General features: G+C 42.9%; 1 protein-coding gene across 2 annotated transcripts in view; it reads left to right on the top strand.

Annotated features, from left to right (window-relative positions):
• Positions 1-4,711: 4,711 nt before the first annotated feature.
• Positions 4,712-15,928, top strand: part of SLC4A7 (solute carrier family 4 member 7) — a 90,820-nt gene continuing 79,603 nt past the window's right edge. The window contains exon 1 of one of the 2 annotated variants that reach the window (XM_070433297.1): positions 4,712-4,817. In XM_070433297.1, coding sequence (XP_070289398.1) covers positions 4,770-4,817 — 48 coding nt within the window. In that variant the 5' untranslated portion in view covers positions 4,712-4,769. The remainder of the gene's footprint in view (positions 4,818-15,928) is intronic. The other variant, XM_070433296.1, reaches the window with a different exon arrangement.

Here is a 15,928-nt window from a genome sequence, read left to right on the forward strand (position 1 = left end):
CAATAAAAAATAAAATAAGGAAAGGTGACCTCCTGGTTCATAGGTTGTCGCTCAACCACTGAGCCACACCAGCTGGGCAAGGCTTCATTTTTTAAAGCAGTTTTAGGTTAACAGCAAAATTGGGGGAAAAGTGCCCATACGCATGCATAGCCTCTCCCATTAGTAATATCTCCTACCAGAGTGGTACATTGTTATAATTGCTGAACCTATAATGACACTTATAATTACCCAAAGTCCATAGTTTTACATTCACTCTTGGTGTTATACATAGTATGGATGTAGACAAATGTATGACACATATTCATCATTATGGTATACAGAGTATTTTCACTGCCACATTAAAAAGAACAAAAAAGCAACAAGTTAAATTAATTTTAATAATGTTTATTTTACCCATGGTATCTAAAATTTTATAATTTCAACATGTAATACATAGAAGATTAACAAGATTACATTCTTTTGTGTGTGTGCCAAAACTTTTAAACTTGGAGTACATCTCAATTAAAATTAGCCACATTTCAAGCACTCCATAGTCACCGCACTGAGCAGGGCAGTTCGAACATACCTCCTTGCTCTTGGCATTTCTCCTTTCCATTCGATCTTTACCATGGTTGTGTCTATAATGTAGTCACACCACTTCCCCCCCAATACCCTCCAATGTCGGGGCTGCAATAGCATGTACAAAGAAGTCCCACTTCCTTAGTGTTCCCTCATTCATTCGGTGTTTTTAAAGTGGCCACCACATGCCAGGAACTCCAGGATGTTCCCAGTGATGAGGCAGATCTGGTCCCTGCACCTGAGTTTTCATTGTAATGGGAACGTAAGCTGCGTAGGAACCCGGTAAATCAGGCTCTTCCCATTGTATGAACTTGAGCCTACCCTTTTCCCACCTCCTGGTTTCCTAACCAGGTAATAATAATAAACATACAGTGAGTATTTCTTAGATGTCAGGTGGTATGCTAGAGGCTTTATTTAATCTTCATTTCCTGACCCACGAGGAGAGCACCATTACCCTCATTTTACAGTTTCAAAAAGGTAACTGGCCTAAAGACACAACTAGCACAAAAGCAGCCAACCCCAGGCAGCCTGTCTCCAGGCCGGATGGGGAAATGTTTCATCATCGGACCACCCTGCTTCTTCAGATCAATGCCACTGATCTTGCTTTTACCTCTTCCAGGAATGCCCTTCTTCCCCATCCCTCCCCCATTGATGAAATTATATCATTCCCATTCATGACTCAGATTAAATCTACTATATTTCTCTGTAGCCTTTGCAAACACCTTCATGTACATCTTTTTCCCACAGGTGGCAGCCCTGTCCCCCTTCCACCTCTAGCAAAAGGCGTCCCATTCTCTTTCATTGTGATTCCCTGACTTGTGTTAGAGCTGTACACAGTTCATTGTTGGCGTGCGTGCGTGTGTGTGTGTGTGTGTGTGTGTAATATACATTTGTGCATCTGTATATTGATATACACAAAATGTCCTAAGATTTGGTCCCCCCGCCCCCCACAAACCCCCAAAGTTTTCTGTAGGCCCAGACTACAGACCTAAAGAGCAATACTTTTTTCAATTCTTTTCCTTTTGTCTTTCCCATGGAGGCTGCCCTGGTGTTCTTGTAAACACCATTCCAAGGATTTTAGTTCTCCTTATAGGGTCATATAATTGGGAACATTTACATTTCAGTCATGACCAAGAAGAGGCCATGAAGAGATACATAATTGTCAGAGGATCCTCTGCTAAAGGTTAAAAGATGGCTTTTCAAAATGACAAGCTGCTATTTGTCTTTACAAAATATGCCCTGGCTCAAGAGAATGGCTGGGGGAAGATTGGCTGGGGGAAGATTATGCGTTTCTCAAGATAAAGATCTTGCCAAGAGGTTGTATCCAAGTCCCTGCTAGTATTACCTGCTGTTCCAGAAACTCAGGAAGTATCCTGAATTTGGGATACAGCTAAATGTCATTAATTTTAGGTGGTACAAGTTCATTGTTAGTGATAACCTTAGGTTCATTTTTTTCCTTTGTTTAGCAAACGTTTCCTTGTGCTATATTTTGGATAGATATATAAGATACTTAAGAGAACAATTTGCCTTTCAGCACCTTGGAACATTTTATAGTCTTCTCCATTTGCATGAAAGCAATTTTAACACATTATCTTCTTCATTCACAACCATTACCTCGGGATGAACTCTGGCTGAGCTTGAATTAAGTGGGCAATTGAGAATAATAAATTCTATAATTCAGACCTTTACTACATTATTTTTCTAGCTGTTGGGATGAAGTGAGGAGTAGAAGACGTGCATGACAACACAGAGGTCAAAAAAATAACTGTGGACTAAATAAACCAAGGGCTTATTTTTTATTTTATTTTCGCAAGATGGATAAGAGAAACCTGTTTTCTAGCATGGTCTTGCAAGCATATATTTATAAGTCCTTCTGGAAATTGACTACATAACTCTTTCAAAGGTCTTAGCTCCTACTTTGTTCCTGTTGCTACTTGGGCCATATTCTCAGCTGCCACCCAGAATGCTTTCTGGTCTTGAAAGATGTTAGCCTCCTCTCTTTCCCCCCAAACATGTACTGAGAGATACTAGGGCCAGGCACTCTTCTGGGGTTGCTAGAAATATAACAGCAAACACAAAAAATTTGCTGCTTGCCGAAACCGGTTTGGCTCAGTGGATAGAGCGTCGGCCTGCAGACTGAAAGGTCCTGGGTTCGATTCCGGTCAAGGGCATGTACCTGGGTTGCGGGCACATCCCCAGTAGGAGATGTGCAGGAGGCAGCTGGTTGATGTTTCTCTCTCATCGATGTTTCTAACTCTCTGTCTCTCTCCCTTCCTCTCTGTGAAAAATCAATAAAATATATTTAAAAAAAAAATTTGCTGCTTGCATGAAACTTACATGAATGTGTGTGTGTGTGTGTGTGTGTGAGTGTACAAACAGTAAGCATAATAAAGCATAAAATATATAGAATGTTATAGGTGGATAAATACTGTAAAGATATATAAAGCAGAGAAATGGAATAGAAGGTGTTCTGTATATGCTAATTAGTTTTATGGCAGGGGACCTGCATTTTAAGACAACCCAGACCGAATTCTTCAATATTAATCATATGCACCTTAGAGACTTGATATGAGCACAAGTGATTGGCACCTCAGACAAATTTTGGAGGCTTAAAATATTTTCGACCCCACTTACTCCATATTCTTTCCTTTCATTCTTGTTTCTTCTTTTCTTCTCTTTTCTTTATTGTTCTTCATCTTTGCTTAGTGAAGCATTAGAATGGTGCAATAGAAAGAGCAGTTCCACCGACTGGGACCTAACACGAGTCATTGCTGTGAGCCTCGGCTTCCTCATCTGTGAGGTGGAGATAATAAAACACAGTGTTTGGTAGTGTTGTGACGATTAGAGATGAAGCATGTTTGCAAAATGTCAAAGTCTCTAATTGCAGGCCTCTTAAAAGGGTAGCAATGATAATAGAAGCACATTTGCTGCCATACAAGTAAGAGAAGAATGTGTGCCAGCCTTGAGGTAACTCCGGGAAATGAGAACAAAAGGGGACTAGGACTCAAACCAGGTAGAGTCGTCCAGCATCCTCAACTATTTCCGACAAAGGCTTTACTAATATCCTATTGCAGACAAATAGGACGTGAGCTCCAGATCCGCTGTAATGGTTTCCTTCCATAGCACTGATTTAGCTCTTCTCAACGAAACCTTTCATCTTTTTTTAAACACGCAAGATAGCTCTGCTAACAATAATGCTTATAACAAGCACGCAATGTGTCAGGCACATTTATGGCTTGAAATTCACCTAGTTCTTCAATGACCCTGTGTGGCAGGTCCCTTCATCATCATCCCCTGTTAGAAGGTATCGGAGAGGCGAATTGAATTGGGGCCGCCGCGGGGCCCGGTCAAGCGGCAAGCCCACGACCATACCTGGTCAGGCGTACTCCCTCTTTCACAGGCGTGGAGTTGGGGTTCACGTCTACTGAACTGTGGGGGGGAAACTTGCAGGAAGCCTGGAGACCCGTTAGTTGCTTTGGGGTTCCCTTGAGCGTCCTTGAAAAGGGTGGCATCCTCCTTCCCTCCTGCCTTTAAAGAAGTTGGTTAGGAGCTAGGGGAGGCGGTGACCCCCACCCCACTTCTAAACTTCAGGGGAACCTCCGACCGGGAAAACCAGTTAGTCATTTCGTTACAGTCATTTCGGATTTTACAAAGAGGGGCGGGGCCTCCAGAGGAGGTGGCACGGGTGTGTGTGTGTGCAGGGACTCGTGCGCAACTCGCGAGCCGCCGATTGGCCGGGGCAGAGGCCCGTCCCGCCTCCTCCCGACCCACCTCCGGGTGGCCTCGCGGCGGGCCCGCGGGCGCGCGGGGGAGGCTGGCGGTGCCAAACTGGCAGGAGGCGTGGCGCCGGGGGCGGCGCGGCGGGCGCTGGGGGCGGGGCCCGGGCGTTGCGCGCGTCACGGGCTGCGGCCCCGCCCCCGGGTCCCTACGCGGCTCTCTCCTCCACCCCCGCCTTGTCCGGCTGCTCGCTCAGTCCTCACTCCACGTTCCACGCCGCGGCCTCGCTGCCCCGCGAGAGGCAGCCCCGCGCTCGCTGCGTGCGCCCGCGCGCCTCGCACCTCGCGCGCTCGCCCGGCTCTCCCCACGCGCGCGCGCCCCGCGCACGGACACACGTTCGTTTCCCCTCGCGCCTTCGGCTCTCGGCGGCGGCGGCGGCGGGCGAACTGCGCGGGGCCACACCGTAGCGGCCGCCGCGGGCTGGCCGGCCGGCCATGGAGGCAGATGGGGCTGGCGAGCAGATGAGACCGCTACTCACCCGGGTAACCAGCAGGGTGAGGGCGCCGCGGGCGGCGGGGTTCCTTGGCCGGGGCGGGGGGCGCGGAGCGAGGCAGACAAAGGCGGGGGCGCGGCGGACGTCGCGGTCTGGCCACCCCGTCCGGGCCCCGGCGCCCCTCTACCGCCCCGCGCCCTTGCGGCTCTCCATCCCCTTTGTGTGGCGGCCCGGGGCGCGGGTGCGAGGGGCGGGCGGCGGCGAGCCGAGGAGGCCCGAGTCGGGGCGGCCGGCAGCGCGCCGCGCGCATCCTCGCCACCCGTATCCTCGGCGCAGCTGGGGCGAGACCCCGGCACCCCCGCAGGGCCCGGGACCCCGATCCTCTCTTCCTTTCTCTCTTTCTCTAGTGCTCGTCCCCTCATTCCCGTGCGCCCTCCCCGGCCGGGGTCTCGGTTCCGGTCGCCTGGGCGCTGGAGTTGAGATGAGCCCCTCGAAAGCCCATCTTTCTTCTCCCTCTAAGGAGGAGCTGGCTCCACCTGTCTCTAGCCCCAGGCGGTGGTGAAGAGCTGGGGTGAATCTTCTCCTTCCCCCCCTCCTCCCTCCTCCCGCGTCCCTCCAGCCGGTCCGCTCTGCGCTTTGTTCGGTGAGTTCTCCGGCCGCGTGGACGGCCGCCCTCTTTCGCGGCCAAGGCTTCTGGTCGCTGCTGACGGTGCCGGGCCCGCCTCCTCCTCTTTTGGCGAAAACCGGAGGAGTCTGCTCCCGCCGCGGGCCAAGTGGGAAGAGGAAGGTGTCCGCAGCCTCCGCGCGGCGCCTCCTTTCATCGGCCCGGCGGAATCGCGGTTCCCGGCTCTGGCTTCAGGCTCAGCGGCCGCGGGCAGTGGGGGTGGGCTTGCCAGAGGTCGGCGTGCCCCTCTGGGGTGCTGGCCCGCCAGGCACACCGCGCTCCGGAGACGGGACTTCCTGCTCTCGTGCCGAATACATGTGTCCCCAGCCAGTGGGGACTCTCTTCTCCCTTCGTCGTTCCCGGCTCAAGGCGCATGGAGGTGTAACACATTTTCCGATTCCCAGTTCTGACTCTGTGACCAGCAAAAAAGGGAGGTTGCCGTGAAAAATTTTCCAGCCTTTCACCACTTAGCAGGAAAATGGCTTTTCACGTGTTTGTGTTAATGATTTTCCTTAGAGCATTCCCCGCCCCACCCCCGCGTCCCCAATCTTTTTAAGGATGATGGTAAGGCCCTGGAGAGTAGTCATTCATCATTTTAGTCTGTTTCATTTATAAATTTTCAAAACATGGAGAAAAACTGAATCTCTAGACAGTGAAGTCATTATTGAGCAGTGGTTCCTGAGGTCATTCATAGTGATGGTCATGGAATCTTCTGTAATTGTGTGCCCTTGGAGTAAACTGTCTTAGCGCCTTCTCTAATGGTGTGTATCACGTAGTGGTGTTTGCTCTTAAATGTATTATTTGCAAAGTTTCAGTTCGGACCTGTAAAGAGCACTCGAGTTTTCATAAAGCTGGATAGGGCCTGTGATGTCTTCTCAAGTATTGCCTGCTTAGCTAGCAGAGAAGCACATGATCATGTCATTGCCTTCCAAATCATTCATTCATTCATTGTAATAACATTTGGAACCTGTTGTGTAGTAGCCAACAAGACAGAACCAGCTCTACTCAACAGAACTTACATTAAATTACACTTACAAGTGACTCAGAAATGATCAAACACTATATATCTTTTGAATTTAAATTCTTTATTGTTTAAAGTATTATGTAAGTCTCCCTTTTCCCCATTAACCTCTCCCTGGCGCCCCCCCCCCCAGCTCACCCCCCCCCCCCCCCCATGTCCATTGATTATGTTCATATGCATGCATACAAGTTCTTTGGAGATCAAACACTATTAATGGCAGGGGAGCCCTTTGGAAGGGTCTGCCTTCTGAATCTTTGGGGAAATAAGACTTAAGGAAGTAAACATACAAATCAGAAATACAAATAAAATATAAAAAAACTATTATACAGTCACAAAATAGGATGGGAGAACAGGAAAACTGTGGTTTAAGTAATAGAGAACACTGTAACTTGAAAACGGACAAGAGGAACTATTTACTTACTGATTTTTTCCTCTTCTAGTAAATGAAAGTCATAAAAATGGAAGATAATTATATTCATCAGTCATAACTTCTCCAACTCATGCCAACTGCTTAGCATAGCCAAAAAAAAGGAGCATAAAATTCATAAAATGCTACCTTAGGTATGTAATTATGCAAACATTTTTGAATAAATTGGTGGCAGTTTATAGTCTGAAATTTGAGCTCGTCTGTTTCATAATTTAGGCTCAAAGATTATTTTTCCTTCTAAAATTCTGTAATTTCTCATTGATCATAGTTTTGGGATAGAGAGGAAAGTCATATCTTATAAAAATACAACCTTTGTTTGCTTTGTTACAAAAACTTATCATTGTAGGCCTCCCTTAGAATTGATTTAACTCTCAGTCTTATTTTCTGGTATAGATTAAATCCTGTTAGAACAAGTAGCATTGTTTAGAAGGTTCTCAAGTCTTAGCAAATGTTCTTTTAAGCAGTACATGATTTAATACAGTCTGTTACCACTGAAATTTTGGGGCTGTCCCATGAATTTTATTGTAAGATTTTATTCATTTTATGAGTATCTACTACATGCCAGGCACTGGGTTAGAGGCAAACAAAGTAGACAGAGACCTAACTGAATTTATTTGGGCATGTGTAGCGAACACAGGGATAGTGCTTGCATTCTTCCTAATTTCATTTGTGAGCACCAGTTAAAACATTTTCATAAGTCTGCTAGAAATACATTTTTAAAAAGTAGTCATTGGAATAAATGAAAGATATTAACAACCCAATATGAGTTCAGCGGTGATTGTCAAGTAGGAGGTTTTTGATAAGTCTGTACGTTTTTGATAAGTCTGTATCTCGTTCGGCATCTGTGATTAGCTATTGATAGTTTTAGAGATAATGTGTATCCCAGGCATAATATCAGGATTTTAAGTTACCTTTTTGCCTTATTGCTGGTATATCTGGGGGCCACAATCCATGGAGTTGTAATAAGGGGGAGACAGCAAATCTGATAGCTGTGCAAATGAAACTGTATAACAATTAATTGTGTTGTGTTGAAGAATTGTTTTTTGTGATAATTGAGTCTGGGAAGTACACAGATTTTCTTCTAAGAGAGGCTATGAAAATTAGAGTGTTTTGTAACACTAGACTTCTGTTACTTGAGTAGGTTAAAATCGAAAGCCAAAGTAACCTGGTGTTGGAGGAACCTGGTATATTATTTTAGTGGTATGTGGTGTGCTAACCAATATATTCTAAAACCTTGGTAGTTAACACTTGTCAACATCCTGTGGTGGGTTGTTTTTCTTCCTCTTTCTTTCCCCTTCTGTCTTACTGTATTTTACCATAAATATGATCTTTGATAGGAACTGCAAGTGACAAAAATGGGCCATTAATATAAAAAAAAGCATACAGGTGATTCATAGGGTTAATGTTATAGATTAGTCAGTCTGGCTTTTGACTTCCTATATTATAGCTTCCTTTTATTGATGATGGGTTCTTTAGGTGTCACTTTTTAAGCATACAGTATTTTTAGTTTTGCAGTAAGAATGTATCAGTAATAAAGATTTACGTTTACATGTAAAAACGCAATTAGTCCCCCCTTTCTTTAGCTCCCCTTTTGAATGAGAAGTTTTGATCCCTGTGTAAAGCAGGTAGCTATTCCAACATTCTAGTTTACAATGAAGTTTGCCTCTATTTTTGTTTAGCAGACAAACTTTGGGTATTTTGTTGAGTGACACGTGTGGAGTTTTACAGCTTGGGGAAATTCAGGATTATTTGAATGATAATGATAACAGACCTTGAAGGGGTCTGTGGTCGGCCTATTGTTATGATAGTGTCCCGCAGTGCTGCTGCTAACAGTCTGCCTGAGGGCAGAGGGCTAGCAGACTGGAGTAGTGCTGGGCTCTAAATGAGTGGCTCTCTGCTTCCATGGGCTAGGCATTTTTAACTAAATGCTGAGATGAGAGTGGCTAAACAGTTTTTCAGTGCTGCTTAAGAAGATGATATGTTATGTCGTAGATTTGCATTTTTATCTGGAACTAATATGCCAGCACAGAAAGGTCCTAGAGTGGCTATTTTAAGATGATTTTAAAATTTCCTTTTAAAAAGGACATTGTAAAATATTTCAGTTTTTCCTAAGCTATAGTTTGGATTTTAGTAAGTTCATTTAAGCAGGGGTTGTTTTCTTTTTTTTGACAGTATTTGACTCAACGGTAAAGCGCATTTCACAGTGAAATAGAAAAGATGTGTCAGTGTTTTAAATATGCTTTCCCACAGTTACTTGATAGGATTTACTTTGCTTGCTATCATTAATTGTTAAACATGATCTATGTGAATATGCTTTCTTTGCTTTGCACCAAGTACTCTTCATGTTGAATTCTCTGCTGTTTGTTCATTAGCTTTGCATGCAAAGTGTTCTGGGTTTCCTCTTAGTATTTGTAGTATTAATGGTGCCATAGGTAATATAGCACTGTCTATTTAAAATTGCTTTAAAAATAGATGTGACCATGGTGACAGTGGATGGATCCCAACGGTCCATGAAGCCCCAGAAACTGAAAAATTTTATGCTTATATGCATTCTTTCCAAGAAGGGTCAAATAACTTTACATTCAGATCTCAAAGGGTTTTATAATTAAACCAGCTAAGGAATGCCTTCTCCAAAAATGAGCCCAGCTTGCTTTTGTGCCTTCCTTACAAAGTTTACACTCTTATATTTTGCTTAAACAGAAGACAATGATTATTACATCCACCCCAGTATTTGCTAAAGTGTGTTTTGCAGAGTACAACATCTACAGAAGGTTTTGCCATAGAGTCTTTCTAAAGCCAAATAAGTTTGGGAAATACTACATGCTGTACTTTTTGGAGATTTACAACATATAATGGTATATTACATTGTGTAAGGGTATACGAGAAATCCTGTAATAAATACCTTAAACTTGGATGGGGAGAGAATGCAGCCATGTGAGGTGGGACTTTCTAATGGTTCTTATAAAATATGAACAGTAGGTCACTAATACGTTGTATTTTAAGTTTAAGAAGGCAAGTCCTGTGATATTGATAATTCGCTTTGTTAAAAAGCACAGGAGAAATTTGGAAAATGTATCACGTAAGAAGATGCTTTGGAAGCAATCTGATAGGACACTAGTTGAATAAATTATGGTATATTCACACCATGGGATACTACAGTTATAAAAAAAGAATGAGGATGGATGATCCCTTTATACTGAAGTGGCAAGATCTCTAGGATAAATTGATTTAAAAAGGCAAGGTATGGGACAGAGAATCCTGTACAGTGCTTTATTCTAAGTGGGGGATAAGAAAGTATAATTGTATTTACTAGTATTTGTTTGTGTGTTTTTTTGTTAATCCTCGCCTGAGGATATTTTTTCCATTGCTTTCCTGAGAAAGTGGAAAGGTGGGAGGGAGAGGGAAAGAGAAACATTGATTTGAGAGAGACACATTGACCACATTGACCGGTTGCCCCCGCACGTGCCCCAATGACGGGCCAGGCGTGGAACCCGCAACCCAGGTAAGTGCCCTTGACTGGGAATCAAACCTGAGACCCGTTGGTGCTTGAGCTGTTGCTCTAACCACTGGGTAATGCTGGCCAGGGCAGTATTTGTGTAAATGTACTGGAAAGATAAACAAAGAACTAATAAAAATGGTTGCCATAGAGGGTGTGAGGGGGACAGGAATTGAAACAGGAGCGGGAATAAAATTTCAGTGCATACCTTTCTGTACAGTTTCAATTTTCGAACCATGCAAGGGTATTATCTATTCAGTAAAATAGGATGATCTGTTATATTGCTTTATATCAGGGGTTAGCATATCCAGTGCTTTCATGAGAGAGATGTGACTGTATGAACTGCTTCACTCTTTATGTTATTAAGGCACCACATAAATACCAAAGTTGTTAATGCACGGCTCAGTACAACCACATACTACATGCCTAATAATACTGAATGCACAAGTCCTTTGGAATTTTTGAGTTTGCACGTTACTGATGTCCTGATCCTCCTCTCACTTGCAAGTCCTTTCTAATCAGGGATCTAGACTAGTTGAGGAGTAAATAGATGGCAGGATGGGGGAGGAGACGGAGGTTGCTGTAATAAATGAAGTGCCGTAGGCATAAGGAAATAGCTGCTTGCTTACATGTATGATTTTATTTTTTAGTTTTTTATTTTATTATTATTATTTTTTAAAATATATTTTTATTTATTTTTTACAGAGAGAAAGGGAGAGAGATAGAGAGTCAGAAACATCGATGAGAGAGAAACATCGACCAGCTGCCTCCTGCACACCTCCCACTGGGGATGTGCCTGCAACCAAGGTACATGCCCTTGACCGGAATCGAACCTGGGACCTTTCAGTCCGCAGGCCGACGCTCTATCCACTGAGCCAAACCGGTCTTGGCTACATATATGATTTTAAACTTAGAAATTTTACTTTCTGATTTTATACTTACCACTGACTGAGGATAATAAATATTTTTGAAATGACCCAGATTAATTACAATTAATTGTTGAGATTACGGTGGCACAGTTGCAGGGGGCACTGAGTATACGCATATTTCTCTGTTTTTGCTCCACGAGGCACCGTTTACCTTGAGTACAGTGGAACTGGTCACTCCTTGAGTTGTGCAACATGGTTACCACCAAGTACTGCGGGAAGACATCTCTGTGACCATAGGTTCCTCATGTTGTTACACATATTCCGTGTGCAATGTCTGTCCCTGCACTTTAAAAAGTTAGGTAAAAATAAGAACAAAGAAATGATTTCCAGTCTTTAGAAGCCAGTAGTTGAAAAAGGTAGACAACCACTTTTTCCTCTCTTGCAAGTATTTTTCTATTTTCATTTGGGTGTAAACCGCAGTGATGTTCCGAGACTGCAGTACCTCCCATGAAATAGCCTCCCCTAAAGCTTCCCGCACTCCTCCTCTGATCTAGGTGGGAGGAGGTACATCATGTTTCTCATGTTGATGCGAATCACTAATCTAGAATTTATGGTTTTGTCCTTTGCTGCGGGCAAGTTAGTGAAGAACTGATTTTTTTTTTTAATCTTTATTTTTGGAAGTATTACATATGTCCTCCTTTCTCCCCCATCGACCCCCTCCAGACCACCTCACCACCCCCAACCCCCCACCCCAGGCCTTCACCACCCCACTGTCTGCGTCCATGGGTTATGCATATATGATCACCACGCCTTCCCTCCGAGATTCTGCACTCTGTTCCATGCTTCCATGTCTCTGGATCCACAGTGAAGAACCAACTTTTTAGAGAAAGCCTGCTTTGAGTTATGCATTTCATTAAGCATTTGTTAATCACTTATCTGTTATAGATGTGAACTCGTGGGCAGAGAGAGAGGTTTTTGAGAATTTCTCAGGCCATACAGTTAGTAAGAGGCTAAGCCAGTGGTTCTCAACCTTGGCTGCACATTAGAATCACCTGGGAATCTTGTTAAAACCCTGATTTCTGGGCCTCATCATTAGTAACAAAGAAACAGAATTTCTGGAGGATGAGGCCCAGAAATCAGGATTTTTAACAAGATTCCCAGGTGATTCTAATGTGCAGCCAAGGTTGAGAACCACTGGGCTAAGCTGGGATTTGAACCCATGGTGGCTGCCAAATCACTGCTCAGCCCCTCATCTGTAGGCTGGAGTAAACAGTCAAAGATCCCTGTTAGTCAGTACCACTTAAAATTAAGGATATCAGATAATTTTACTTGTATGATACGTGAAAGCTCGGTTTGTCTCAGTTAATCTAGTTGACTGTAGTTTACTTCTCTAAGAGCTTTCATGATAACTTTTGTGAATTTGTTGCTAATGTTATAGCACATATTTCAGTGAAATTTGCCTCTGCCTCCAGATTCCGTGGGGGCTGGGATAGAATTTTTCTGGATCATTGCTAAATCCTCAATTAGGTCTCTTCCAGGGTTTAACACATAGAAAGTATTCAGTGAATATTTGTTCAGTGGATGAATGCTAGCATAACATGAAATGGTAAGGTTGAAGTTGAATATGCCTCTAGTTAACTGCTTAATCAGTCAGTTAATAAATTAGATAGTGTTTTTGTGGTTACCATGAAGACTCCTACTTTGCTTAACATAACTGCCAATAGAAGAGAATGTTTCTTGCCTTGGTTCTATTGAAGGGGGCGGGAGCATTGGATAAATACAGCTTGGATTGATTCTGAAGTAAGAGTACTTAACATTTTTTTTTTTCTTAGCCTGAGATAGAGTTTTAGACGAAGTGAATAATAAACACATTAAAATGAAAATTTTATGACTTAAGATATTTTCTCAAGTTTTAAATACATTTAAATTGATTGTTGGAAAGCAGAGGGTAGTCTAATTATTTATTAATACTTGTGTAATATTTGCTTTAAGAAAATCCATGACTTTAAATGTATATGTCTATAAAGGACCAGCAGCAAGACAAGGGATTTAAATGCCAGATACCCTGCCAGCTGTTAAGTATATCGGTTTGAAATTGTGCTATTTTATTAATTCTTTAGAACTGTCACATAGAATTTTTTTTTCTGCTCGTCTTTTACTTTTATGGTTTTTGAGGTTCGTAGTCTCCCTTCCTTCCTGGTCTTTGCGTGCCTAACTTCCCAGTCCATGCGCCAGTGTTTGCACAGGTGATATAACTGGCCGGTGCACCGACTCAGTCCTTTCAGTCGTATTCTGTACTTGTTTTTGTTTTGCTTATAATTGTTCCCAAATGACCTCCTAATATGTTCGGGAAGAACTTCCTCATCCATTCTTGCACATGCCATTAGCAGTATCATCAGGATAATGTTCTCTTAGGAGCTTGTTTATATCTGGGCAAGTTGGTCTCCTTTCTGTTAGGAATAAGGGATTCATTCAGACTAAAATTGGCCTTCATTTGTTTGGTCTCTCATTTTATTGTATTGGACTGTTATTATTAGGTAATAGGAAATTCACTAAACATCCGCAAGCCCCAACCCTCATGTTAAAAACAAGATAAAATTTGGGGGTAACTTAACAACTTAGCCTCTGGTGTAGCAGGTACATGTTTGGGTTTCAGATACACCTGAGTTCCCTGTCCCTAATCTGCCACCAGGTGACCTTGGGCAGCTAACATCTTTGAGTTTCTTTTTTTTCTTATCAATAAAATTGAAATTATAATATCAACGGAGCTTCTTCAGGATCAGGGAAAAATATATACTGTATAAAATGATAAATGTTTCCTTGGAAACTTGTTATTAATAATCATCCTGTGGTTCTTGTGAAATATCTCATGTAACAAAGTTCTAAGAGTTACTGTACATATTGATTGAGAAATGGACTAGAAAATGTCCTTAAGTCTTGAGGTCTTCTGGATAGCTCTGTGGCAAAGGGTCATGCATTAGGTAAAACCGTCTTCCTCCTGTGTTTCTCCTTTGCTCTCACACTACTACCACACTCAACCCTTCTGACACCAGAGGTGTGGGGGTTTTCCCCACACCAAGCAATTCTGGGACACCAGCTGGGTGTCCTACAATTCATCTCAATTCTGACAGTATCTACTTGGAGATAGTATTAGACCCCAAAGGTCAACTGCTCAGTCTCACTAGGCTACCTCCCTCCCCTCTTCAGTTGCCAGTTGCAAGTCCAGGTTGTCCCCTGTGCTTCTGCCTGATGAGCTATAAAGCGGAGGTTCCTACCACCTCCTTTGATTCAGTTGATTTGCTAGAGCTTCTCACAGAACTCAGGAAGACAGTTTACCGGTTTATTCTGAAAGGGTATATTAAAGGATACAGATGAACATCCAGATGGAAGAGATGTGTAGGGGAAGCTGCGGGAAAGGGCACAGAGCTTCCATCATGCCTTCTCCAGGTGGGCCACTCTCCCATTGCCTCCACCAACTGGAAGCTCTTTGAACCCTTTTGGGATTTGTCATGAAAGGCTTCATCTGTAGGCATGACAATCATTAACTCCATTTCTAGCCCCTCCCCCGTGTCTGGAGAATGAAGGGTGGGGCTGAAAGTTCCAAGCTTCTAATTAATCATGGTTTGGCCTTTCTGCTGACCAGCCCCATCCAGAAGCCTACCTCAAGTCACCGTCTTAGAACAAAAGACCCTGCTATCACCTAGGAAATTCCAAGGGATTTAGGAGCTCTGCGTGGAACCAGGGACAGAAAACAATATTTATTTTTTATATTATGTCACAGGTTAGAATAGTGGTTATTGAACTTAGCATTACAGCTTAGCATTCAATTTAAAAGAATGTCATTACATTTTGACAAAAATGTTTAGAAGTTTGAAGCATAATATTTTCATTTAATTTTAACCGTTTGACAAAAGATTTAAAATGTGAAATAGGTCTCTCCTTTTAAAAGTAGAGTACTGCCTTGGCTGGTACGGCTCAGTTGGTCGAGTGCACCAAAAGGTTGCCAGTTTGATTCCTGGTCAGGGCAGTCCATGCATGATCTGACCTCACATTGATGTCTCTCTCTCTGTCTTCCCCTTCCCTCCCTCCCTCCCACTCTTTCTAAAAATCAATGGAAAAAATAATCCTCTGGTGAGGATTAACCAAAAAAACAACAACAAAAAACAAGTTTGATAGAAATAAGATATAAATGAAGGTAATTTTATTGATTAGAAATCAAAACAGTATTTTAATATAATGATCTTACAGTAAAATATGGGCCCCCCAGAATTTAGAATTTATATTGGAACTGTGATGGGCAGAGGTGGGGGATAATATCATAAAGGGGTGAGGGAAAGAATTTTCATTTAATTTTATTTCAGATCACAGGAAAATGCCAATAGCATGTTTTACATAATTGCATTTATTCAAATTTTATGTTAACTTATTTTGCTATTATCTCTTAATTGCATTGGTTTAGCAATAAATGGGTTTAAAAGGTTAAGTGATGAATATTGAGTGGGTTAGCCATGGGGTATTGTTTTATACTTACAGGGCCCGTGTTTCCACAGATATGGTTGTGAACTTCAAGGGGCCGTTTAGAGTATAGTTTGGTGGCAGTGAACTTCAGGTCATTGGGGATCACTGCATCTCTGCATCTACAGTAGGTGGAGATATCTGATTGGAAAAATAAATCATGTTCAT

The sequence above is a fragment of the Myotis yumanensis genome, unplaced genomic scaffold, assembly GCF_028538775.1.
Source record: "Myotis yumanensis isolate MYYU_CA2020_CCGP unplaced genomic scaffold, mMyoYum1.0.hap1 SCAF_14, whole genome shotgun sequence".
In the NCBI taxonomy this organism is placed as follows: Eukaryota; Metazoa; Chordata; class Mammalia; order Chiroptera; family Vespertilionidae; genus Myotis; species Myotis yumanensis.